Source organism: Lemur catta, chromosome 1 (assembly GCF_020740605.2).
Source record: "Lemur catta isolate mLemCat1 chromosome 1, mLemCat1.pri, whole genome shotgun sequence".
NCBI lineage: Eukaryota > Metazoa > Chordata > Mammalia > Primates > Lemuridae > Lemur > Lemur catta.
The window spans coordinates 241,240,654-241,266,551 of record NC_059128.1 but is presented as its reverse complement, the minus strand read 5'-3'; the positions used below and the strand labels follow the sequence as shown (position 1 = coordinate 241,266,551).

The 25,898-nt window shown below is 40.3% G+C and overlaps 1 protein-coding gene across 1 annotated transcript in view; it reads left to right on the top strand.

The window, feature by feature from the left end:
- Positions 1 to 24,646, top strand: part of LOC123648890 (transmembrane protein 45A-like) — a 35,161-nt gene extending 10,515 nt beyond the window's left edge. The window contains exons 2-6 of the mRNA XM_045566829.1: positions 8,164 to 8,356; positions 9,620 to 9,826; positions 11,131 to 11,315; positions 19,632 to 19,777; positions 24,519 to 24,646. Of these exons, the coding sequence (XP_045422785.1) occupies positions 8,164 to 8,356; positions 9,620 to 9,826; positions 11,131 to 11,315; positions 19,632 to 19,777; positions 24,519 to 24,612 (825 nt within the window). The 3' untranslated portion in view covers positions 24,613 to 24,646. The remainder of the gene's footprint in view (positions 1 to 8,163; positions 8,357 to 9,619; positions 9,827 to 11,130; positions 11,316 to 19,631; positions 19,778 to 24,518) is intronic.
- The last annotated feature ends 1,252 nt before the right edge of the window (positions 24,647 to 25,898 follow it).

Genomic DNA, 25,898 nt, shown 5'->3' with positions numbered 1-25,898 from the left:
AGGTAATCCCCAGATCCCAGGCCCCTGGCTTGCCTTGTGTCCTGGAGGGGACCAGATGGAAACCAAGCTGGAAAACTTGCCCTCAGGCTTCCCTGAGATCAGCGGCTGGCTGTGGTAGTGATGGGTGGGGTGACTTCCTGCTCTGAAAGAATGTTTAGGCAGGAGAAGGGTGTATACATACACTGTGAGCCTACAACAGGAGGGGCCCCTCATGATGAGATTAGAGGCAGGCAGCTGTGGGATGCACACAATGTTCACACTTCCCTCTGTCAGCCATGATAGTGGTCTCTATCCTTCAGAGGCACAAAAGTGTCCAGATTCCCAGTACCCACCCTGACCCAGCTACAGCAGAGGTGGTGGGGGGAGCTCAATCCACTGTGTGCAAAGCTACCAGACTAGCTGTGGGCTGTAGCTGAAATGCTCCTGCAGGGGAGGTGTGGTTGTGGCAGGGACTTGCCTCCAGGGAGGGTAGGCTCCTTCCGGAAGAGACAGGCAGCTTGGAGAGAGGACTGCTAGCCCTGACCTCCCCCAGGGGAGCTGGTAGGTTTAGTCCTTGGGGAATGCCAAAGTGCTTGCTGTGGCTTTTTAGAGGGAAGAGAGTGCACCTTAAGCTCCATGGGTATGATAGGTGCTCTGTTAGAGGCAGGGCAGCTCCTCCCAAGTCCCCTGGCTTAACTGTCCCCTGTGGAACCCTAGTGGGACTTGGGTGGGGAAGGGGAGGTATTCCAAAATAGTTAGGGACTTGTACCCTGGTCCCCTTTCTCCTAAAGAGCCCTCTTGCATATCGTACTCTGAGCTGGAAGTGGCCTACCCTGAATGCCCAAACTTCAGGATACCCACAGTTCTCCTGGGACCCACTGGTCCTCCAAGACTGCTGTGGTCTGAGTGGGTGCTGAGGAGCATTGGCTGTGGATCCAGTAATATAGAGACATAGGGGCTGAGATTCCCATGTTGGGACAGCTGCAGAAACACTTTCTATCCATGAAGGAAGGGAAATGAGCCACAGCCTCTGTGCAGGAGCTGGGCACAGTGATCAGAGTACTAGTGGGAGTGTACCCCCATGCAAGCCTAGATCTGGCCATCCTGCATCACACCTGTACCAATAGTTTGCAGCCTGGGAGTAGAGGTGGCTATGTCTGCAGCATTGGGTGGTGTGAGGAGGGGAGGTCCCTGTCCCCAGGTTCCTTCCTGGGATGCCCAGCTTTAAACTCCCAAAATGGCATCTTAGGCCTGTGACTGGAGAGGGTGCAGCCTCTTCCAGGCAAACAGCGTGCAGGAAAGATGCTGGGTGGAGTGTCATCAGCTCGCATCTCAGTCTCACTGCAGCTTGTAGCAGGGTGATGGGAATTGTCCCAGGAATAGGTAGGAGAGCTTGAGCTCCCTGTTCCTCTTCACCTGGGCAAGGCTGCCATTGCATCAGCCTGAACTTAGCCTGAGGGTGAGGTGTTGCCCAGCTTTAAACTCCCAAACTGGCTCCTTAGGTCTGTGACCAGAGAGGGTGGGGCCGCTTCTAGGTAAACAGTGTGGGTGAGATGCTGAGGGATACTGTCCACTTTGTCTTGGTATTTTTTTTTTTTTTCTGAGACAGAGTCTCATTCTGTCACCCTGGCTACAGTGCAGTGGCATCATAGTAGCTCACTGCAACCTCAAACTCCTGGCTCAAGCGATCCTTATCCCTCAGTCTCCGAGGTAGCTGAAACTACAGGCACATGCCACCATGCCCGGGTAATTTTTTCTATTTTTTGTAGAGAATGGGTTTTGCTCTTTCTTAGGCTGGGCTCGAACTCCTGAGTTCAAGCAATCCTCTGGCTTCAGCATCCCAGAGTGCTAGGATTACAGGTGTGAACCACCTGTGTCTTGGTCTTACTGCAGCTTGTAGCAGGGTGTTGGGAATTGTCCTGTGTATGTGTAGGATAGCTTGGGCTCCCTTGCCGCTCCTCAGCTGGGCAGGGCTGTATCAGCCCAAATTCATTCAAGAGCAGGTCACTGCCTGGCTTCAAAACTCCCGAAATAGCATCCTGTGGCCAGAGAGGGCGGGTCCCTTCTTAGGCAGGTTGCATGGACAGGAAGCGATGGGGAGAGTAGTTTGCTCAAAGCTGGGTCCCAGAGCAGCCAGCAGCAGGATGGTGAGCACCATCCAAGATGTGTGCTGGAAAGCTTCGTTTCCCTGCCCCTACTCAGGCAGGGGCTGCAGCTGTGTCAAGCCCAAACACAGCCTGAGGGCAGGGCACTGTCCAGTGTCAAACTCACAAAATGGCACCTTGGACCTGCAACCAGAACGACTGAGGCCGCACCCAGACAGGCAGAATGGGTGAGAAACTGTGGAGAATGCTGCCCACTCATGTCTGTCTTGACTGCAGCCCACAGTGGGGCAGTGGAGACCTTCCCAGGGGTGTGTGGGAGCACCTGGGCTCCTCTATCCCTCCTCAGAGGCTTGCAGTGGCTACAGGCGTGCCCCTGGTTCCCTGGTGTCTAGGTCTCAGAACGGCACCTGGCTCAAGCTGCTCTAGGTTCAGATGCCTGTGGAGTTCCTCGTGACTTCCCTTTAGGGAACAGTGTCTCTGTATAATCTCCAGGCATCTCCCTGTGTAAGTCCGAGACCTGTGTGTGTCAGGGGTTCTCTTGTAGCCAAGACTGTAAAAGCTCCTCTCGGAAAGTGGAGTCCTGGTGGCTCCTCTCTTACTATTTCACAGCATCCAGGAGCTTCTCCCAGCTGTTAGCCGCTCCAGCTGGGCAAGTTGCCCTGATCCCTCTCCTTGCCCACTTTTGGTGCTTCCCATTACTTCCCTGGTGAATCCTAGCATCGTCTCCTTGACAATCTGTTTGAAATGTGAGAGTCTGCTTACTATTCCGTGTCCTGTCTATGGAGAAGGCACACGCTACCTGCGTCTAGTTGGCCATCGTGATCCTAATCCTAGTTGTTCTTTTCTAAACTGATTCCTAATTAAAAAGTTACATTCTGGCCACTCATCCTTTGTAAGTTATATTTATTTCAAATACCATTTCTGTCTGTCACGTGTTTTTTAACTCTATGGTACCACTGTGGGAGAGGTATTAGGCTTGAGCATGGGTATGAAGCTCAGTTCCAATACTTATCACCAGCATGACCTTGGATATTTTACTTAATCTCTGACTGCATCTCAGTCTCTTCATCTGTAAAATGGGGGAGATAATAATATCTATTTCAGAGGTTTTTTGTGAGGATTAAATGAGTTAAAATGCAGAGAGTTACATGAGTGGAGAGTGGTACACAGAAAGCTTGCTAATATTTTGACTATAAAACATGACCTATTATATTACTGCTGCTGGAATCATTCCATTTGTCTTCTTTCCTCATGAACAAAAGAGGTAATGTGCTTCTCTGGCTTTGGTTCTCAGAGCAGGTGGCACATGACTGAGGCTAGTGGCTTGGTAGGTGGGATCTAACCTGGAACTGCTCTGTGACACAATGTTTGGACAGGGAGGCAGGAGGTTAAAAGGGTGTGTACCCTGAATTTAAATGCATTGTGACATAGTCTGAGGGTTTATCTGCTCATGCTGGAAATATGAGCTAGGTGGTTTAGTCTGAAAGGAGGAAGAGTACGAAGTTTTAGACCTAGGGCCAGTCAGCATCTGCTTTTCCCTCTGGAGTCTGGAACATTATAAATTTTTGAGAGAAGACAATTGCATTGGACTTCACATTGAGGGAAGTATGAAGGTAAGGGTAATTTAAGAAAACCTATTCAAAACAGTTGAATTTGGAGAGAGAAAGTGCTGGTACAGAATGATGGAGAACCAAGAAATATGAAGGCTACATATATATGCTTGTGTAGCTTTGCTTTGAGTGTTAAGGCAAATTGTAAAGTAAAGCTCAAGAAATATTTCAAATTTGTTTAGTGTATTATAATTTACACATATGTCTTAAAATATGAGTCACTAATTCAGACTTAGGACTACTTTATTTTGGTGGTGGCTCTAGATGAAATTTTAGTTTAGGTTTTTTATCAGAATGGTACTCATTTTATGTTGAAGTTAGCTATTTGGCGGTGATTCCACCAAGGAAATTATTACATCTCTTTTTCTGGGGTACTTTGAATTCTCTCCTCTTTCGGTGTGTAGACCTGGTCTGTTGTTTGTGTGGCTGTAACACCTGGGAATTAATGCTGAACACCTGAGTTAGAACTTGGGCCTTGCCCAATATTATCTCTAATTGCAGGAGTTTGGTGTCATTATGAGCGGAGGGATTCTTTGGATGGGGTCAGAGTAAGAATTTTGAGGATGAACCACATCTGGAAGCCAGTGATTCAATCTTGTAGTCAATCATGCTAGGTCTGGGTGAGCCACTTTCTCCAGGAGGTTTCAAGTGGTGCATCAGGCCAGAAGGGTGCTCAGGAAGGGCCTTCTCCTTTCCTGCCTTGGTGCTTTCCCTGGGGTTTCCATGGACTGCCCACAAGTATGTTCTACGTTGTGGGTGAGAAAAGCCCTGTGTTCTCCCTCAGAGGAGAATGTGTCTGCTCATTGGGCAGACTCCACGGTACTGTCCTTGTCTTTTCCAAGCAGTGAGCTGTCCCTGCAGGCAATAGTAAAGCGGAGAAAGGAAGGTAGATGTATGGGTAATGGCTCTAGGAGACAAAAGTGAAGTGATGTTTGAGGAGGTGGGCAGTTTTTTTCTCTGACAATGAAAGTGAGGTAAAATGACTGTCATTTTCATTACTAGGGATAACTGGGTCTGTTTGCTCCCTTACGCAGGCAAATATAGCAAGCCTGCTTTGACTTTGTATTGTTTGGATCTTTAAACACAGAAAGATTGGAACCATCAGATTGTTTCTGATTAAAAGGTTCAATAACTGAAGGAGGAAGGACTCATTTCTTCCCCCACTCTTATCAACTGATATCCTTCTTGAACTACTCCCCGTTGCCACCTTATTACATCCCAGTGCAGAGAGATACTGATCCTTTCAGCTTTTGGGGCAGCAGGAGCCTCTTTGCTGTTCATGGGGGTGGGGCAGAAGGACTATTTGGCCCAGACCTGAGCATTCAGGGAGGGCCCAGATTTTAAAATTTCATGTTGTCTACAACGTAGGCAATATGTTGGCATGTATAGTAAAAGTATTTATTAGATAATTCTAAACATTTAAAAGCAAACACAATTTTTGCATAGTCTGTTTTGCCATTTTCTCCCATTTTCAATATACCAGGATCCTTGAAAAGCAATCGATATGGCCCAGGCCCCTAACTTCTGCAAGGCCCTAATTGCTTGCTACAAAGCCTCTCACAATACAGTAATGGTCATGGAGGCTAACGAGCAGGACAGACCTCAAGAACTAAAAACATGAAGAATTCAATAAGTGAGGACTGAGTGCCTTGAGAAGGCGTAACAGGGCCCTCCCAAGCAGGCGAAATTGAAGGGGCTGGAGAGATCAGCCCCTTCTCCTAGGGGACAAGGGGTCGGGCAGGGTTGATGTTAGGCAGCAGACATGATATGTCTTAATAACCAACTAGTTGTTAGGGAAGTAGCCAAACTCTAGGATGATTTTCATATTTTAAGGTTGTGCAAGTGGTGAATGGCAGTGTTGTCAACCAAAATAGGTAACTGGAAAAATGTATTTTCTAACAGTGGGTGGGTAGATAAGATGATGAATTTGATTTGGGGACATGTTGAGTATGAATGGCCTTTGAGACATCAGAGTAGAGATGTTTTGTAAATATATGATCTTGTATTATAAGAAATGCTTAGTTACTCTTGTCAGTTTAGAACCTCATGGTATATAAGGCACTACCCAGACCCAATAGGGAATAGAAAGAAGAACAGATTTTATGGCTCCTCATTTCAAGTTTATTGTCTAATTGGAGTCGAGCTATTGATAACCACTGAAGATCCCATTAACCCTCCAGACAACAGCAAGAGAAATGTTATAGGCAGTACATGAATGATTGCTGAATGAATTGTATAAATGTGTCTTGCTTTTCTGTAGTTACTGTCCAAGTAGAATTGTTCATTTGGTTTTACTTGTTTTACTCTGGTAGTTTGAGATGGGTTGAGGATGGCATGAGCTTATTTAATAGCACTGTGAGTTATTAATAACTGCTTTGGTGTACTCATTTTAATCTTGTGAGGTAAGGACTGTTATTTGTCCCATTTTACAGAAGAGGAAACTGTGGCACCAAGAGGTTAAATAACTTTCCTAGAGTCATATAAACAATAAAAGATAAAGTTGGAATTCAGACCTAATGGATCTGAATCCAAAGACCCATCCCCTCATTTTGTTATCCTATTCTTTTCACTAAATATATTCCCTATCATTTAAGTTATTTGAAAACCTTATTTATAGTGTTTGCATAATTTCTTTAATCATTCTCCTAATGCCTATATTTGTAATTATGTCTTCAGGGTAAATCCTGCAAGTAGGCTTCCTGTACTAAGAAATAAAAAATATTTAAGATTCCTTAAATCCTGTAAGATTCTTTTCTAGGAAAGTTAAACAATTTTACAATTTGGATGTATTTTTCAATCTCATATAGAAGTGTTTTTGAATATAATTTTTCAATATAGTTTTTCAATATATAGTTGCTTAAACTAAAACAAACAGGAGAACTCAATAACACTGGTCAGGTGGTGGTTAGAATAATAAATCAGAGGCTGTCAGAGGAGGAAGGAACTCCAGGTACCAGCTAGGCCCAACTCCTCCTTTTATTAACTAAGAACTAAGGTTAGAGAGCTTAGGGGACATGCCTCAAACTACAACACTGAAGTCAGTTAGGACAAGAACCTGAGCTTAGAACTATGTAATATATTGAGTCTGAATCTCTTGGACAGTTTGGATGATTTGAGGGTGTCCTGAAATGTCCATCTGGAGTCTTCAATGGAGGTTTAAGAGACTTAGTGTTTGGGTCAGCTTCACTGTTTCCCCCTAAGCTTCATAGTTTGTGCCAGAGGGGTAGGGAAATAATCCAATGGGGTCTGTCCTGAACTGAGAAGCCCTGTATTCACCCACAGAGATAAAGACGTCTGCTGGGCCAGGGGCAACTCTGAAATCCCCTCTTATGAGTTTTCTTAGATCTGGCCTTGTGTCAGATCCACAAGGATGATCTGGATTCTCTCTACATTATTCTGTTGATGGTATAAAACACTGAACAAAGGGCTGCTCATATAATTAAAAACTCACATAATTCAAGGCTAATTTTTCATAACACTGACCAAAAATGGAGAGTATTTCTGTTTATTAGCCAGAGGTGAATCCACCAAATGGCAATAGTATAAACAAAATTTGCAATTTGTTTTGGCTTGGTCTCTGGCAAGGTGGGGTTAAGCTGTTTTCTCAATAAGCCAGAAAGTTTTAGTGGGGTAGTGCAATAAATGTTCTTTCTTGGAAAATGAGAAGCAAGCTGGTTGGTTATCCTCTGTGTTATAGGTATGCCATGCCACAGTTGCCCAGGCAGGGGGAGAGAGAGATAAAGGAGTCATGTGGACTCTTAACTGACCCAGCCTGAAAGTGACACGTGCCAATTCTGCTCACAGTCCATTAGCCAGAATTAAAACATGGTTCCTATCCAACTGGAGGAGAGGCTGGGAAAAGTGGGGAGCAGCTCACAGATATTGGATGAACACTACTGGGCACCTCCATGTACTTGATGCTTGATACTTTGAAATTATCTACTTTAAAAATTTTATAGGCCATTTCACATCATTTCAAGTTTTAAACATAAAGGTAATATTTTCTTATTACTTTCCTTTTAATATGCTTGAAGGGCAACTGTATGATGAAGTGCATACTGTCATTTAAAGAAATCTTTTTGATCTCTGTATTAAAAACAACAGAACCTTTGCTTAATAGTTGTGAGATTTGAGTAAGCATTTAACTTTTTTAAAGCTGTATGCCTATAGAAAATGGGATAATAATCCCCCATTCAAGGGTAAGTTGCAAAAATTAGATTGGAGATCGTATGTAAAACACTTGACATAGTGACCAGAGCATGGTTAAGTGTTTATTAAATGTGAATTTTTCTTTTTATTGGTATTTTTGTGATATTGTAGTGGATCTATTATTGGCCACAGTAATACAGGATCCTCTGAATCAGTGATATATCCATAACCATTGGAAGATAGTATACTTTAGGGGACAACTGATGTTTTGTCCAGGTTCCGGTAATAAAATGTTTTTTATCTTCTGTATGTTCTTGTAGGCCACAGGGAATTTCAAAGGTCATGCCCTCCCTGGAATCTTCTTTTTTATTATGGGTCTTTGGTGGAGTACAAGGAGTATTCTGAAATATGTCTGCAAAAACCAAAAGCAAACCTTCTGCCTTGATTCTAAAGCATTATTCCATCTATTAGAAATTTTGGAAGGAACTGCATTAGTTGGCATGGCTTTAACCGGTGAGTGGAACCTTTCTGTGTTCTGTTTTCTCCTTTTGAGTATTTTCACATATAAAGAAAAGAGCCAATACAAAGTCAAAAAATTGCTAAAATGAATTTTTTAATCAAAAAATCTCAACACATTCTAATTATAATTTCTCTCTGATATATTAATAATTTGTTAGGAAGGTAATACTCATGTTTATACAAAGGCCTATTTATGAATTAGTCATAGTACTTAACTTGCCTATGCAGTTAAGGTAAATTTCCTTTATAGAATTGGTTGGAGCTTCTGAAATCATTTTATAACTATTGTTGTGATCCCTGAAACAACAACCCCATTCAAAATCAAAAACCATTTTGCAAACAACAGCAAAATAATGAAGTGATTATGGAAAAGCTTCAATAAGAAATCATTGCTGATAGGCTATAGAAGATCTTGACTCCTGTATTCATCCTTCCTTGGTTCCTAAATTGGAGAAAGAGGTTAGGCCACATGACTTACTAAGGCCTTTCCACTGACTATGACGATTCCATGAAAATGTGCTGTGTTTTTAAGAGTTCCACTGCAGCCTCTCCTTTATAAAAGGTAAAACTTCCTATTTTCCCATTAGATTTCTTTGTGCTTTATTCATGGCAATATGTCTTTGCTATGATCATCAAATTACAGAGTAGTGTTTCCAAAGAGAGAAATTTCCTTGCCAAATTCTATAGAGTAACAAAGAAAGCAGCATCACTAAGAAAGTGTAACTGTTTGCATAACTGACTAGATCATATGCTTATCCGTCTGGGCTTTCTCAGTTATCCTTAACTGAGGAAAAGCTGAACTCTTTAGTGTTTTTGTCTGGGACCAAGCGCAACCCCCTACTTCATGGCAGCTACCCAGACACGCATAATAGTATCTATGAAGGAAGTAAGCAGCCTGCATAGGACTAATCTTGCAAATCCATGCCCCCAAATTATTCAGGATTTATCTTAGTCATTAGATTGGATAGTCAGTGGAACTTAGTGGAACTAAGATCATCAGTATTGAAGATCTGAAAGAGCTTTTTGACTCAATTCATTACCTTTGACTAAAAATGGTTATTTGAGACAACATCTGAAGCTCTACAACAACCCTAAAGCACCAGTGCTCAGCTGTTGGGGAACATACTAGATAGAGGAATTGATGTCCCAAGACGACAATAGATTGAAATGAGCAATGAGCTGATCTTCCTGCATCTTCTTGCATTCTAGGTAAAGTTATGGAAAGGGTTGCTAATACTGTGACATGTTCTTCTACAGGCATGGCTGGGGAGCAGTTTATTCCTGGAGGGCCCCACCTGATCTTATACAAAGAGGGCCAGTGGAACCACCTCCTTAACTGGCATCATTTCACTATGTATTTCTTCTTTGGGCTGGTGGGCGTGGCAGACATCTTATGTTTCACCATCCGTTCACTTCCCTCCTCATTACCCAAGTTAATGTTGTCAAACGCCTTATTTGTAGAGGGTAAGTATAAGTGAGTATTCTCTTGTACCTTTCTTTATTAGTGGGCATTTTTGTAGGCCTTTATAATAATATACTTTTGGTGTCTTGGTGCAGCCTTGATTGATATAGCACCATTTTCCTGGGCCATAATGGGTGTCCTAGGCAGGATGACAAAGATCTTCCCTCCCTACTGACTCATTTAGTAGAATTGGGCAAGCACACTCATTCAAAGTGCTTTATTCACACTTCACATATGTATTAAAGAACCACTTTCGATAGTTACTTATGTCTACGTTGTCCTGAAGATTAACGTTCTTTCCACTTTTATCAACTGAAAACTGAACTCAGTTAATGAAGCATGAATATCCTAAAATGAGGCAACCACTCACAACAGAACAGCTTCCACCATCTACTAACTAGCCCTTTTCATATTGATATAGCAAAACCCTGTCATTATGTAATAAGTAGGGTTCAAAAAATTCAGCCACATGAAAATGTGAGGTCATAATTTTGAGAGGTTAATTAAAACAATATTTTTAGTTCAATTCCCAGTTCCTGTAGGAGGGAAAAAGCAAACAAGTGTTTAATGATTTGTTTTCATTTATTACAGGTAAAAGAAATAGATCATGATATTAAATAAGGCCCAGATTAATCAGAAGGGAGTCACTCCCTACTCATGTTGCTTCTGGCATCTGAAAATAAAACTGTTGGCCATTCCTCTTTGGGAACAAGGGCTAGATAAAAGATGTGTCCCAACAGCTAATAGCCTGAATTCTTGTTATCTCAGGGTGTTGCTATATTTTGAATGAACATCTTTTTCTTTTTATACAAATGAAAAGGATTAAGATGAAGGTGGCATCTGTCCAGTGGATGAAAAATGCAGTTAGTTTCTGTTTCTTGGCAGCTTCTCAGAGCATCTTTTCATACCCACTGTCACAGTCCGCCCTTATAATTTATGAGTGGACTGAATTCCTTAAGGTGAGGCTTTAGCTTATTCATCTGTGTATCATCTTAATTCTTGCTCCCCTGCTTCTTTGTGCTTATCATTCCTCATCTTGCATAGAAGATGCTTTGCAATATAGTTAGTTGAAAATGTCAAGATGTGTTAGAGAGAATAAAGGTTGGGGAAGAGAAAAGAAGGGTTATATTTCAACGATTCCATCAAAGGGGCAGTGATGACTTCAGAAACGCGGCAGAGTTGCAGTCTGTGGGAATCAGCGACACCTGTGCTTTGTGTGTGTACAATTCTGTGGGAAGAGAGAGGGAGAGAAACAGTGGGTGGCCTTTGTTTCATTGAAAAAGACAAACTTTTTTCCCCCTTTCAGCTTTTATCTTCTACAACCACACTCATGGCCGGGAAATGCTGGAGATCTTTGTGCACGGGCTGCTGGTTTTGGTCATCTTTTTGACAGGCCTGGTCACCTTCTTGGAGTTCCTCTTACAGAACAATGTACTTCTGGAACTTCTGCGTTCAAGCCTCATCCTAGTTCAGGCGAGCTGGTTCTTTCAGGTGAGTTGGCTCCTCAAGTAAATGCACCTGGTGTCTGTGCCTGTAATTGCTCTTTATCTGATGGGGCATTTTGCTCTCGACACCACGGACTTCCCTCCTACGTGCTGCCTGTCATGAGAACGTGGGCCTCTGAGAGGTGATGTTTCGTAGAGTAGCCTGGTGGCCCTGGTGGGAGCATTGTCAGAGCAGCTGGGAAGGAAGTGGAGTGTGCACACCTTCATCTCACACCTGAATAGCCATTACGTAGGAACTCTGAGCTGACGCTTTTAGTTAGAAGCAGTTCCTGTTGCTAAAGCAGCTTACAGACTAATGGGTGATAAGTTAGAGAAATACATGGAAGGCGGGGAAGACAGGAAATTATTATTTATTGAGAAACAACTATATGTCGGTCATTGTACTGAACTTTTACATTCATATGTAAAGGAGATGTAACAGAAGTAGAGGCTGACTTAGGAATTCAGACTAACTCTCTAAAGAATTTAAAATATTATGTTGGTTAATGTGAATCTTTTTAGAATAAAGCATTTGAATACTCCTTTTCATACTACTAGAAAATCCCTGGTTGGGGGAAAGATTGTTAAAAAGTATAATAATAACCTTTTCAAAACTTGTGAGGTTACTTGCTTTTTATTTATTTGGTTGTGATCATGGAATCTGTCCCAATTTCCCATAGAATGCTCTCTCAATACTGCTGCAATATCATGGCATAAAGGGCGGTAAGTGCCACTAGACATAAGGACCAGAGTTTCTGATTGTAAACGATGACGCTGGGTAATGACTGAATGAGAACATTTGATGTGGATGGTTGGATGAAAGATACCAAAATATTAACTTGGAACTCTTTCATTGTGTGTGTGTGTGTGTGTTTTAAGAAATATATTTTATATTCCTAATTGGTTTTCATCTGATCTCTCACTTTCTAATAGAAGTCTTTTATAATTTTATATTATGGACTTATCAATTTCTCTTTACTTTCAGTTATTGTTTCACTGTAAGGCTAATCTGTGCCTCTTTTTTGCTAGTTTTTTGAGGTGGATGCTGACCTCATTTATTTCCAATCTTTCTTGTTTTAAAATAAATACATATAATTATATACATATCTCTATACACTACTGTAGCTGCCTCCCATAAGATCTGATATGTAGTAATTTTCACTGTTGGGCACTTTTGAAAGCACATACTGCCCTGAGGAGCTGGTTGCTTAACCCAGAGGAAGAGGGCAAAGAAAGCTTCCAGGAAAAGGTGAAGTCAAGTTGGGATTTGAAAGATGGGTGAGGAGCCTGCAGCCTTTTGACTGAATGCAAATTTTACAGAACAAATCCTGTTGTTAAAAGGGATGCAGCAGAGAAAGATGAAGCTTTTCTTTCCTCCTCTGGTGCTTAAAAAGAACAATCTTGAAATCAGAAGGCCGTGGGATGTGCCTAGGCTTGAGGTTTAGGGTGAGTGATATTCTTTTGCTAATTTTGGTCTTGACTGTTATATTAGTTTCCTGGGCTGTAATAACAAATTGGATGACTTAAACAACAGAAATTTATTCTTTTACTCTTCTGAAGGCCAAAAGTTCAAATTCAAGGTGTTGGCAGTGTTGACTTCTTCTCAGGGGTCCAGAGGGAGAATCTGTCCCACGCTGCTCTCCTATATGGTTGCCGGCAATCCTGGGCATTCCTGCTGTGGCAGCTAAGTGCAGTCTCAGCCTCTGCTATCACATGATGTTCTCCCTGTGTGTCTTTGTGCTCCTTTGTCTTCACATGGCCTTCCTATAAGGACACTACTCATTGGATTTAAAGCCAGCTCTAACCCAGTAGGACCTCACCTTCACTTGATCACATCTGCAAAGACCCTATTTCCAAATAAGGTCACATTTAGAGGCACTGAGGGTTAGGACTGCAGCATATGGGAGGACCCAATTTACCCCCCCTACAACTGCTAACCCCTACCTCTGGCAGCTGGAACACATCACTTCCCAAGCAGCGGTGGATGGACAGTGTGGATGGCATTGGAGGAACATGGCAGCACTGATAGATGGGAACGAGGGAGCTGTCCATAGTTTTTTACACTCACCCACACCTTGAAGGGCCCTTTCTTGACACAGAATTTCTCTGTCAACTTCCTTGAATTTGCTGTGAGAGGAGGACATGAGAAGAACAATTTTGTGGTCCTGATACCACAGCTGAAACAGCCAAGGCCTTGAACTTGGAGCTGACTATGTGACTTGAGTTTCCTTCTTGTCATTTCAAACAATGAGTGCAGAGGACCTAGAAATTTTTGCTTCCTTCTGGAGCTTCAGGGACTTGGGCTCTGACCAGTTGGTCCCACAGTGAGCTTTCCTAGCAGTATACAAAGGCATATTGCAAAACACTTACATATCCAAAGCAGCAGGCAAACCAGCTGGGTGGCATTCTCTACCTGCAATTTCTGAGCAGACTCTTTAACTTAATGACAGATGTGTCTTCTGCCAGAGGTGTTGACACCTCATCCCTTTAGAATGTAGCCCTGTTCTAAGGCAGAGGCCCCAGCCCTTGGTGGGTGAGGCAAAGCAGCAGTTATGCAAACATCTTTGCAAGTGTTTGGGGATGGAGGGGCAGGGCCATGCATTATTTAATTTTCCTATCTCTAAAATAGACGACAAATACATTCTGTCTTTTGGGATATAGAGACGGGCAGGAAGAATTTATTATAAAGTACCATATTAGTTCAACTAATATGATATTTTAGGAAAAATTATGATTCTGACATTGGTTGATGAATAAAATACACAAGGCCAGGACAAAAGTAGAAAACTTTGGTCTACATTGCTCCACTTGGTCAGGAAGATAACGTGAATGGAGAATCAACATAGAGTACATGCTTCCACTCATGTCTGCCACCTGGGAATACGGGCCTAATCTTGCCAGATATTTCTATTTTGACAAAAAAGCCAAGAATGAAAACTTTTGTGTGATGTTCCATATTTTTTTTAAGTGTTGGCAACTAATTTAAATTATTCTTAAAAATGTACAGGCCAGACAAGTCATGTCTGTGAATTAGAGGTGGCTCAGGGGCTGCCAGTCTGTGATGTGTGTTTCGAGGGTAACATAGGACCCTGTCTTCATGGGAACAACTTCTATCTCAGTAACAGATTGTTCAAACCACATCAGAGCTGCTGAGATGACTCAAACCGACCTTGTTATCCAGGACACTGTCTTCACAGTGCCCCATATGGAAAGGCTGTATGGTGAAAGAGACTGTAGAAGAAAGAACAAAAAGTTTTTGGAGCCAGACACTCCTGGTTTACAATCTGACTTTATTCATCCTGACATTTTGTAATACTGAAGTCTCTGAGTTCCAGTCTTCCTCTCTGTAATAAGGGATAATGATGTCTTCTTCTTGAGGTTGCTTTGAGGACTAAGGATTATTGTGAAGTCTGTGTGCACGAGTAAGGATAAAGTACCTAGCACATGGTGCTACATCTGTCAGATTGTGCAGATGGTAATTCTCTTTCCAACTAAAGGGAATCCAGACATGAGGACACATGATTAAAGCACAAATCTTACTTAGTTTTCCCTGATTTATTCAGATTTGAAATTTCAAAACAGAAAAGGAATTAATGTTTCATTCAATACTATAGACTAAGTGTTTTATTTCCTGTAAGATTTCATTCATTAGACGTGTGATCACGGACAAGTCACTAAACTACCCAATTTTCTTATCTGGATAATGAGGATAATAATACATTAAAATGAGGGTAACAATACATCCCTGATGGGCCTTTGTAAGGAAACTCCTAAGCACTGTAACTGCCATAGTCAACCAATATATGGTAGACATTTGTACAATTATCCATAATGAAATCTTGGTTTTGAATCTCATTTAGTTCTAGAGACCTGAAATAAATATGTCTATCTCTCTGTCTACTTTTAGTTATTTTTTATTGGGATAAAATTTACATAACATAAAATTAACCATTTTAAAGCAAACAATTTAGTGGTATTTAGTATATCCATGGTATTGTGCACCCAACACCTCTATCTAGTTCCAGAATACTTTCATCACCCACAAAGGGAAACCTTGGACTCATTAAGCAGTCACTCTCCTTTCATCTCTCTTCCCAGCCCCTGGCAACCACTAATCTGTTTTCTGTCTCTGAATATTTACTTATTCTGAATATTTTATGTAAACAGAGTCATACCATACGTGAACTTTTGTGTCTGGCTTCTTTCACTTAGTGTATTTTCAAGTTTCATACATTCCTTTTCATGGCTGGGACTTCATTCCTTTTCATGGTTGAATGATATTCCATTGTATAGATATGCCACATTTTGCTGATCTGTCATCTGCTGATGGATATTTGGGTTGTTTTCATCTTTTGGTTGTTAAGAATAGTGCTGCTATAAACATTTGTGCACAGGTTTTTGTTTGAATGCCTGTTTTCACTTCTTTTGAGTGTATACCTAGGAGTAGAATTGGTAGGTCATATGGTAATTCTATATTTAACTTTCTTAGAAATCACCAAATTGTTTTCCACAGTGGCTGCACCATTTTACACCATCAGCAATGTGCAAAGATTCCAATTTCTCCATATCCTTGCCAACATTTGCTATTTTTTGTTATTATTATTGCTATTTTAGTGGATACAAAGTGGTATCATTGTGGTTTTGATTTGCATTTCCCTAATGGCTAATGATGTTCATCATCCTTGCATGTGATTATTGACCATGTGCATACTTTTTGAAGTGCCTTTCCCATTAAAAAAATTTATTTTTGAGTTCTAGGAATTCTGTATAAATATTCTAGGTATTAATCCCTTATGAGATATATGATTTGCAAATATTTTTCTCACTTGCTATGACTTGTCTTATCATTTTCTTGACATTGTACTTTGAAACACCAAAGGTTTTAATTTCAATGAAGTCCAATTTATCTATTTTTTCTTTGGTTGACTGTGATTTTGGTGTTATAGCTAAGAAACCATCACCAAATCCCAGGTCATGAAGCTTTCTCCCTATCTTTTCTAGGAGTTTTTATGATTTTAGCTTTCATATTAGGTCTTTGATCCATTTTGAGTTATTTTTATATAGAACATGAGGTAGGGGTCTAAATTCATTTTTTTTTTGTATTGTTACATTTTATTTTTATTTATTTGTTTTTTATTCTTTTTTTTTTTATTTCAGCTCTTCATGGGGGTACAAAAGCTCAGGTTATATACATTGTCTGTGTCCCGCCTAGCCCCCTGAGTCAGAGCCCCAAGTGTGTCCATTCTCCACATAGTGCACCTGGCACCCACCATGTAGTCATACCTCCCTCACCCCCCACCTCCCTGAGTCAGCACCTTCAAGCATGACCATTCCCCAGACAGCGCGCAACGCACTCATCATGTAGGCATACACCCATCCCCTCCTCCCACTCCCCGTCTGAGTCTGATATCCAATTGGTATCCTTCCCCGATGTGCATTTAGGTGATAATCAGGGAAACCAATTTTCTGGTGAGTACATGTGATGCTTATTTTTCCATTCTTTGGATACTTCACTTAATATAATGGGTTCCAACTCTCTCCAGGAGAACCAAAGAGATGTCGTATCACCGTTATTTCTTATAGCTGAGTAATACTCCATGGTATACATATACCACAGTTTACTAATACATTCGTGGATTGATGGGCACTTGGGTTGTTTCCACATCTTTGCGATTGTGAATTGTGCTGCTATAAACATTCGGGTACAGGTGTCTTTGTTATAGAATGACTTTTGTTCTTCTGGGTAGATGCCCAATAATGGGATTGCTGGATCAAATGGTAGGTCTACTTGAATCTGTTTAAGGTATCTCCATAATGCTTTCCACAGGGGTTGCACTAGTTTGCATTCCCACCAGCAGTATATGAGTGTTCCTGTCTCTCTGCATCCCCTCCAACATGTGTTGTTTTGGGATTTTTTGATAAAGGCCATTCTCACTGGAGTTAAATGGTATCTCATTGTGGTTTTGATTTGCATTTCCCTGATGATTAGGGATGTTGAGCATTTTTTCATGTTTGTTAGCCATTCTTATATCTTCTTTTGAAAAATTTCTATTCATGTCCTTTGCCCACTTTGTGATAGGGTTGTTTGATTTTTTCTTGCTGATTTTCCTGAGTTCTAAATAGATTCTTGTTATCAGTCTTTTATCTGATGTGTAGTATGCGAAAATGTTTTCCCATTCTGTAGGCTGTCTGTTTATTTTCGTGACTGTTTCTTTGGCTGTGCAGAAGCTTTTTAACTTAATCAGGTCCCATTTGTTTATTTGTGTTGTTGCTGTGATTGTCTTAGGGGTTTTCTTCATAAATTCTTTGCCTAGACCAATGTCTGTAAGAGTCTTTCCTACATTTTCTTCTAGAATTCTAATCGTTTCCCATTTAAGGTTTAAATCTGTTATCCACCATGATTTGATTTTTGTGAGAGGTGAAATCTGTGGGTCCTGTTTCAGTCTTCTACATATGGCTATCCAGTTTTCCCAGCACCATTTATTGAATAGGGATTCTCGTCCCCAGAGTATGTTTTTGTCTATTTTGTCAAAGATTAGATGGCTATATGAGGATGGTTTTATATTTGCATTTTCTGTTCTGTTCCACTGGTCTGTGTCCCTGCCCTTGTGCCAATACCAAGCAGTTTTAAGAACCACAGCTTTGTAGTATAGTTTGAAGTCTGGCAAATTAATACCTCCCATTTTGTTTTTATTGCTTAAAATTGCTTTTGCTATACGGGGTCTTCTTTGATTCCATACAAAGTGTATAATTATTTTTTCTAAATCTGTGAAAAATGATGTTGGTAATTTAATAGGAATTGCATTGAATCTATAGATTACTTTGGGTAGTATAGACATTTTAACAATGTTGATTCTTCCAATCCACGAGCATGGTATGGTTTTCCACCTATTTACGTGGTCTGCATAAATTCATTTTTTCACATGTGAATATCCAGTTATCCCAGCACCATTTGTGTTTTTTTTTAAACAATTTTTTGTCTTGCTTTATTTTTCCATTTCTTTTAACAGGATGACCAGTCAGTAGTAGTAAACAGTCAGTAGTCAGTAAACACATGTCTAAGAAACTGCCAGCACCATTTGTTGAAGAGACTACTCTTTTTCCTATTGAATGACTTTGGCACCCTTGTCAAAAACCAGTTGACCATAGATATATGGGTTTGTATCTTTACTCTTAATTTTATTTCATTGATCTATATGTTTGTCATTTTGCCAATACCACACAGATTTGATTACTATAGTTTTGTAGTAAGTATTGCGATCAGGAGGTCTGAGTCCTCTAACTTTGTTTTTCTTTTTCAAGTTTATTTTGGTTATTCTGTATCCCTTGCAATTCCATATGAATTTTATAATCAGCTCTTTCCATTTCTGAAAAAAAGAGCATTGGAATTTTGATAGGAATTGCATTGAATTTGTAGATTGCTTTGGGTGGTATTGCCATCACGACAATGTTAAGCCTTCCAGTCTGTGAAAATGAGATCACTTTCTATTTATTGAGTTTTTCTTCAATGTGCAGATTTTGGTGCAAAAGTCTTGAACCTACTTGATTAAATTTAATCCTAAGTATTTTATTCTTTTCAATGGTATTGTAAGTGGAATTGTTTTCTTAATATTGCAGGGGGCAGGGGTTGGTTGTTCATTGCTTGCTTGTAGAAATACAACTGCTTTTTATGTGTTAATTTTGTATCCTTCAACTTTTCTGAACTCATTTATTAGCTGTAATAATTTTTTTGGTGGATTCTTTAGGAATTTCTATATATAAGATCAGGTCATATGTGAATATAGGTAGTTTTACTTCTTTCTTTTCAATATGGTTGCCTTTTATTTATTTTTCTAGCTTAATTGCTATAGCTAATATTTCCAGTATAATGTTGAATAGAAGTGGTGAAAGCAGACATCCGTGTCTTGTTCTTTATCTTAGGGGAAAGCGTTCAGTCTTTTGCTATTGAACATAGTGTTAATTGTGGGCATTTATTTATTTTAAAATCTTTTTGTTCTCTAAATTTGAAATAAAAGAGTGCAACTGCACATGTAGACACCTAGAACATTCTCTAGAAGTCCATCCAGTCTCAGAGATGATCACTGTTTATATTTTGCAAATTTATCATTAAATGTTCTTTAAAATTTTTTTTCAAAAATATGACCTAGTAGATACTGTCTTTATTAATAAAACAGGCAACAAAATGTGATGCTTTATCTCTTACATCTTGGATAATGAGAGTTATCTTAGTTATTATTCAACTTAGAATGAAGCATTTTGAAAGGTACCATTTTTGGGAATGTGATTGGTTATTTTAATATGGGCTTTTTGTTTTAAATTACAGATTGGTTTTGTCCTGTTTCCCCCCAGTGGAGCTCCTTCATGGAATCTGACAGATCATGACAACATTATGTTTCTCACCATATGCTTTTGTTGGCATTATGCAGTAAGCTTAATCATCATTGGAGCGAATTGTGCTTTTGTCACCTGGTAAGTTCACGATTTTTGTTCATGGAAGTTCTGTTTCTTGGTATATGACCATCAAGACTCAGTAACATTGCATTTAAAATTCAAGTGGGGATTTCATTCCTCACCATCCCACAAGAGAGGGTAGTATAACAGAAAATTATCTGTAAACACAGAAATTCTCAGTAAAAGGAATAAATGCTTTTATAACATTGGAATAGCTCAACAGTACGTATGCTGTTCTTTTGACCCATGCATTACTTGTCAACACACTCTTCTATGTCTCTCTGTCTTTGTATATGCTACTTGCTCTCCTGAATGGTCTCTCCACCCACCGCTTGCAATGAGGCCTCCAGTTACCCAGGTGTACGTTCGGCAATTACAGCACTTCTTAAGCTTGGAGTCAGTTTTTGACCAATATGCGTGTGTCTCACTGATTTGAGTGCCTGATTAATTTGGCATTGACTCTAATATGTTTAAAAGTAACATTCAGTTGAATAATACATTTTTTTACAAAGATCCCAATATAATGTTTCATGAGTGGGTGAGGAGCAGTATAATAGATTGATAAGAACACATATTCCTAGCTCCACTGTCTATCAGCTGAATGATTTGGACCATTTAATTAACCACATTAAATTTCAGGTTTATTTTTAAGTAATGGAGATAATAATAGTACCTAAAGGAGATCATGTACTTAAACTGCTTAGGACATAATGAGAGCTCAATAAATGTTACTGACTTCTTGTTGTTCTTGTTGCTCTTCTTATTTTCCTCCTCCTCCTTCCTTTTTGGTATCAAAAAATGAATGAAGTATAGACTCTGCCCATGAGGAATTTTTAGTCCTATTACAGAGATAGACAATCAAAATATAGTGCAGTAAATGGAAATAGTAGGAGAATAAAGGCACTATTGGGGGAAGGTGTCCCCACAACTGAGAATGAAGCTACAGTTTGAAGAATGAGCAGGAATACAAAGGGTTGGTCACAGTTCCTCTCTCTAAGGTGATTAATGGTAAACCACAATGGGCTTGGCTGATCCCAATTAGTAGGCAGAAAGGCTCTAGTGCCTAATCCTTCAGACTTCAGTGTTGATCAATATGTTCTATGCCTGCATGTTCTCTGTTTACAGTGTTCAATATGGTAGCCACTAGCTATTGAGCAATTAAAATGTGGCTAGTGCCACATTAATTTTAATTAATTTAAATATCCATATGTGAGTACTGACTACCATATTGGATACTATCCACAGGCAGGTTCTTTAGATTCCTGAAATGCAGTACCTGCTTCTAGGCCCAGTGGGGTCTCAGCCTCTGTGGGCACCAACTTTCCACTCTTCTCTCCAGACATGGGCCTCAGGTCACCCCTTCTGCCTGTGCTTCTTTGTGCTTACCTGCTAAAGCAACTCTGGTGCTGAGGCTCTGAGTGAAGAAACTATTTCCTTGTCTCTGTTTGGCTTCAGGTCAGCCCACTTTGATTTGTAATTGCTTCCTTCTAGAGGTACAAGTGCTTTGGGTTCTAGGAAATTCTACCTTCTCACTGACTGATTTCTATTAGTCCTATTCCATTCCCTGAAAGCATGTGCATTACCTCATTGTCATGTCTGGCTCTTCCATTGTGTGAAACTTGGCTTCTTCCCCTGTTGTTCTAGGTTGACATCTCAGTGTCATCTCCTTAGGGTTTGTGCAGCCTTTGAGAACAGTGCCAGCATTCAAGGAAATGGTCTCCTTCATGTCAGCTCCCCTCTAGGGCCCAAAGAAGACTACTGTCTCTTCCTGTTTCAAAAGCCTTGTGACCCCTAATGAACCACTTATCCACTTACAGTTCTGTAGATACTGGAAGCTCCGTTTTTATTTTTCATCCTCCCTACCCCCACGTGTTACTCTAACCTTTTTGATCATGCCATTCCCTCTATGTGATATATCCACATTAAATGCACATTTCTATGAAACCTTCTGGGATTCTTGTAGCCCTTGCTCATCTCCCTTCAAGACATTTTATAGGTTTAGTCTCCACTGTACATTTTAACAATTGTGATCTCTTTTGTGATGTTTACTATTAGCTCATGTGTCTTAGTCTTATCTGGTGGCTAGATTGTGTCTTTTTGAGAAAAAGACCCTTTTCTTATGTCCCACACCTTTTGGAACACTGCTAAACATACAGTAGGTTCTCAATAAACCCTTGTTTGCTATTTTAATAGACCTATGTAGCCTACATAATATAGGCTTCATTTTTTTGGAAATCATGTTTCATATGCTTTTCCATTTTACTCTCATATTGCTCTTGGAAAGATAAGACCAAGAGTTCAATTTTTCTGACATATTTTAATACAAACTTAAGTAAAAACCTAAAAATATCATGGAGATTCATCACTGCCTTTCAATGAGGTCACATGGCAGGCTAATCCAGTCCTGTAATCATAAGGAGCCTTGAAGAATCTGTTGGTCAGGATTTCACTGCAGAGTGGTTTGCAACTTATCCACAAGTGATGTGTTGTCAGAACATTGTATTAGAATTTGTTGGACATAGCACAGAGATCACCCTGGAAGCACAACTGGGCTAAGGAACTCTGAAAAATGAAGCTGTACTTCCCAGCCTTCCAGAATAATGGTTTAAAGATTGCCTCATCCAATTCCATGCCTGCAGCCTTGATTATGATAGCTCATAGATGAGAACTGTTTGGAAATCTTATTGCATATTTTACTATATCTCTCATGTAAACCCCACTGTTGCGCAGAACTATTTCAAAAACCTCTCTCTATGAGTAGGGAAATATTAACCAAGTGTAGGTTGATTTTTCTAGGCAATAATTCATGTGATTCATTTTGAAGAACAAAACAGAGGTGCCCAAATTTCAGGCATGTGATAATTTCATGGAAGTACACCTATTATCTCAGTTATGCATTTTCCCATATAGATTGAAGAGAACATATGGGAGTAAAAGCATAGGCATACTCTGACACTAGTTTCCTGGATTTGTGCCATTCCAGTAACTGGCAATTGTTTGCGCATCTTCTTAATGACCCCATTGGTCCATCTGCCCCATGTGGTCATTTCTGCATGTGTACATACCTATAGCTACAGGTGGCAGAAAAAGCTTGGTTAAGGGACGTGTTTGAACAATGTCCCAGCCTGGTGGCTTGTAGCAACAGCACATACAACCCAGAGAGAAGAAATGGGGAACAGGGGGAGTCACTAGGATCTACGTTAACAATTCATTTGTAATAAGCAGCCATGTCTTTGTTTTATTTTCCACAAAAATCATGAGGAATGAAACTGATAAATCAATTAATCCATTTCATTGATCATGTAATAAAGTTGTGCAATGTGGAAATAATGTGTGGTTTTAAAAAAATGACCCAAACACTGTCCAACTTTTAATTGGCTTAACAGTATATTAGCCTTTCACAAGAACAGTGTCTGGCAGGGTTGAGGACATTGGGAACCAAGTTGACAAAGAGTCAACTGAGATAATCAAGGCAAATGATTTCCAGTAGTTTTCCTTGGCTCTCGAGTCAATGGATGCTACTGATACTGCTCAGTTGTTGTTTACTGGAGGATTTAATGCTGAATTGGAAGTGAATGAAGAATTAGCCTCTGTGAATAGGTGAGTGATGTGAACTCCTGGCGGATTGCTCCAGAGGTCATTTATTTATCAAATGTGTATTGAGCTACTGTTATTTCCAGACATTGTTCCAGACTCTGGCTGGGGTCAGGGCAGTCAATAAGATGAGGTCCCTGCTTATATAGAATATAAACTTATAAAGCTTATATTCTAGTGAGATCCAGAGCACAAGTAATGACATTACATATTGATTGTGACAGGCTAGTCCTTTATCAGAAGAAGAAAGATGTTAGAAAATAAGGGTAAAGATGCAGGTGGCTGATGAAGTTTTTCATAAAAGGAAATGTGATATTGGTGATTTGGTTTATCAAGTTTGTTTGCAGATTCCTATGTATTTCTGGAAGTTAACTATGTTTTCTTGACATGATCACAGTATAATGTCTTTATAATAATCATGCATAGGAAAAGCTTTGCCTAATTCTTATGACATACTTTTTTTCTCACATCAGAGAAGTGGAGCACCAGCTGAGCTTCTGCTACTAAGAAGCATTATACCTTCCAATTTCAAAAATTATAATTGCTGCTTTCCCTCCAACCTACACATTCTTTGAAGCTACGAAACCAGTCACAGAGTGGAGTTCACTTCTTTTAGCTTCTTAATTTATCAGGGACAGGGCCAATCACATGCAGTGGAACATCCTGGGCTCTGTACAAAAGCCCCCCTCTGAAGAGGCTAGTAGGGGGCTGAAGTTTAGCCCAGACTTGACCTGGGGCTTGACTTGGACTGCCAACCCTAGGGAAGGAGAGGACTTCGTGTACTTCCTTTATGGGCAAGGGCACCTTTTTGCAATACACATCCATCCAGGTGTGGCTTTGATGGAGAAGATCAACTGAGCTTGATTTCATCTAGACTTGATTTTGTGTTAGAAAGGATTACAGTTATCTTCTGATGCCTAATTAAACGATCATGCAGTGTATGCAGAAGCCACCATGTATCTGTTTACTTATACCCTGCTTTCATCTACAAAAAATTTCAGGTGGCTCCAAAGCCAAATACAAGTGATTTTCCTTTTTGAGTTGCCCCCTCCTCATTTGCCCAAACAATCTGAATAATCTGGAGTTTGATGTATTACAGATGCATATTGCTCTGGGTTTCTATTTTAAACACCATCTAAGTAGGGACGCTCTTCTTTCTCCTCAGGTTGGTTAAATCTAAATTTAAGAAGCCCTGCCCCTCAGAAGTTGGACTCCTGAAAAATGTTGAACTAGAACAAGAATCAGAAGAAGAGATGTGATTTGGACAGGCATCCAGTCTTCCTAGATAAACCTTTTCTTTTTTGTATTGTTCATGGTTTTGTTTGGAGAACTGGCTAAGGATGACTCTCAGTGTACTGTATTTCCAATTTTATTGAAGTATTTGAATTTAAATGTTTTATTTTTAGCTCTGAAAATATGTTGGGTGATAAGTTCATTTTGCACAAGATGCACATCATAGTATTCAAGGGCTACAGTGACTTTTTCCAGGTCATCTACAGTTTGATGCCTACACTATAAAAAAAAATTTGTTTTATTTGCCTTATAGATACACTCAAGGTTCGGGGCTTGCTACCCTCTATAACTTGTTGAACGTGGAATTACACTTGTTTGTCTTATTGCTACAATGAGAAATAAATGAATACATACATCTTGGTGCAGACGCCTTTAGTCTGTTTTTGTTATTTAACTCCATTCCACCCTTACATTGTGCAGACACAGAAAATCCTCTTTGTGAGACATTTCTCTCTGTAGCACCCGAGTGCTTCCTGGGAAAAGTAGGCCAGGAGAGTCCTCCTAAGGTGTGTGATCTTTCAGAGAAGATAAAAGGATGATCCCCAGGACATGTGGTTGCAAAGCCATTTGAGGCCTGGAAAGGAGAGTTGTAGTGTTACCTGTAAGAGTAAAAAGTCACCACTCACCATAACATGGCCACCATGCCATCCACTCTGTTAAAACAGGTCAAGGGGTAAAATGAGGAAAAGCCTTTTATGGAGTAGCTGGGTAAGAATTCAGGACCCTTACCTAGTCTGTGGGCTAGGCAGCCCCTAGTGGAGAGTTAAAAACTCTTGTTTCTAATTCTGGCTCTACCATTAACCAGCCTTAGGTCTCTGGTATTCGCCATGTCCTTCTCTCTAAAGTAAAGGAATTGAATTGAATGAATCATGGGTCCCTGTTGGCTGTCATAGTACATGAACCTAGAAATGGAAGCATGTGGACAGCTAATGCAGTACAATGCTAGTCAGAAAGGCCAGTCTCTGCTGCGAGAGAAAAGGAAGGAGGACTGCAGGAATCCTTGAGGGATGACCCAGATATGGAGGAAAGGAGGCAGCCTCATGGGCAGCTGGAGCTGAGACACGGACAACCACATCCTGGAGGCTCCTGGCATTCCCGAAGCACTGACAAGTCCAGAAGATGCCCACTGTGAAGCATGTCACAGTGACACTGAAGAGTCAGGTGAGTGGATTCTTCAGGCCCCAGAACTAGACACATTGATCTTGTTACAGAAATATGAAAAGAGCAGATGGGGGTGCCTAAAGGTTTGTCT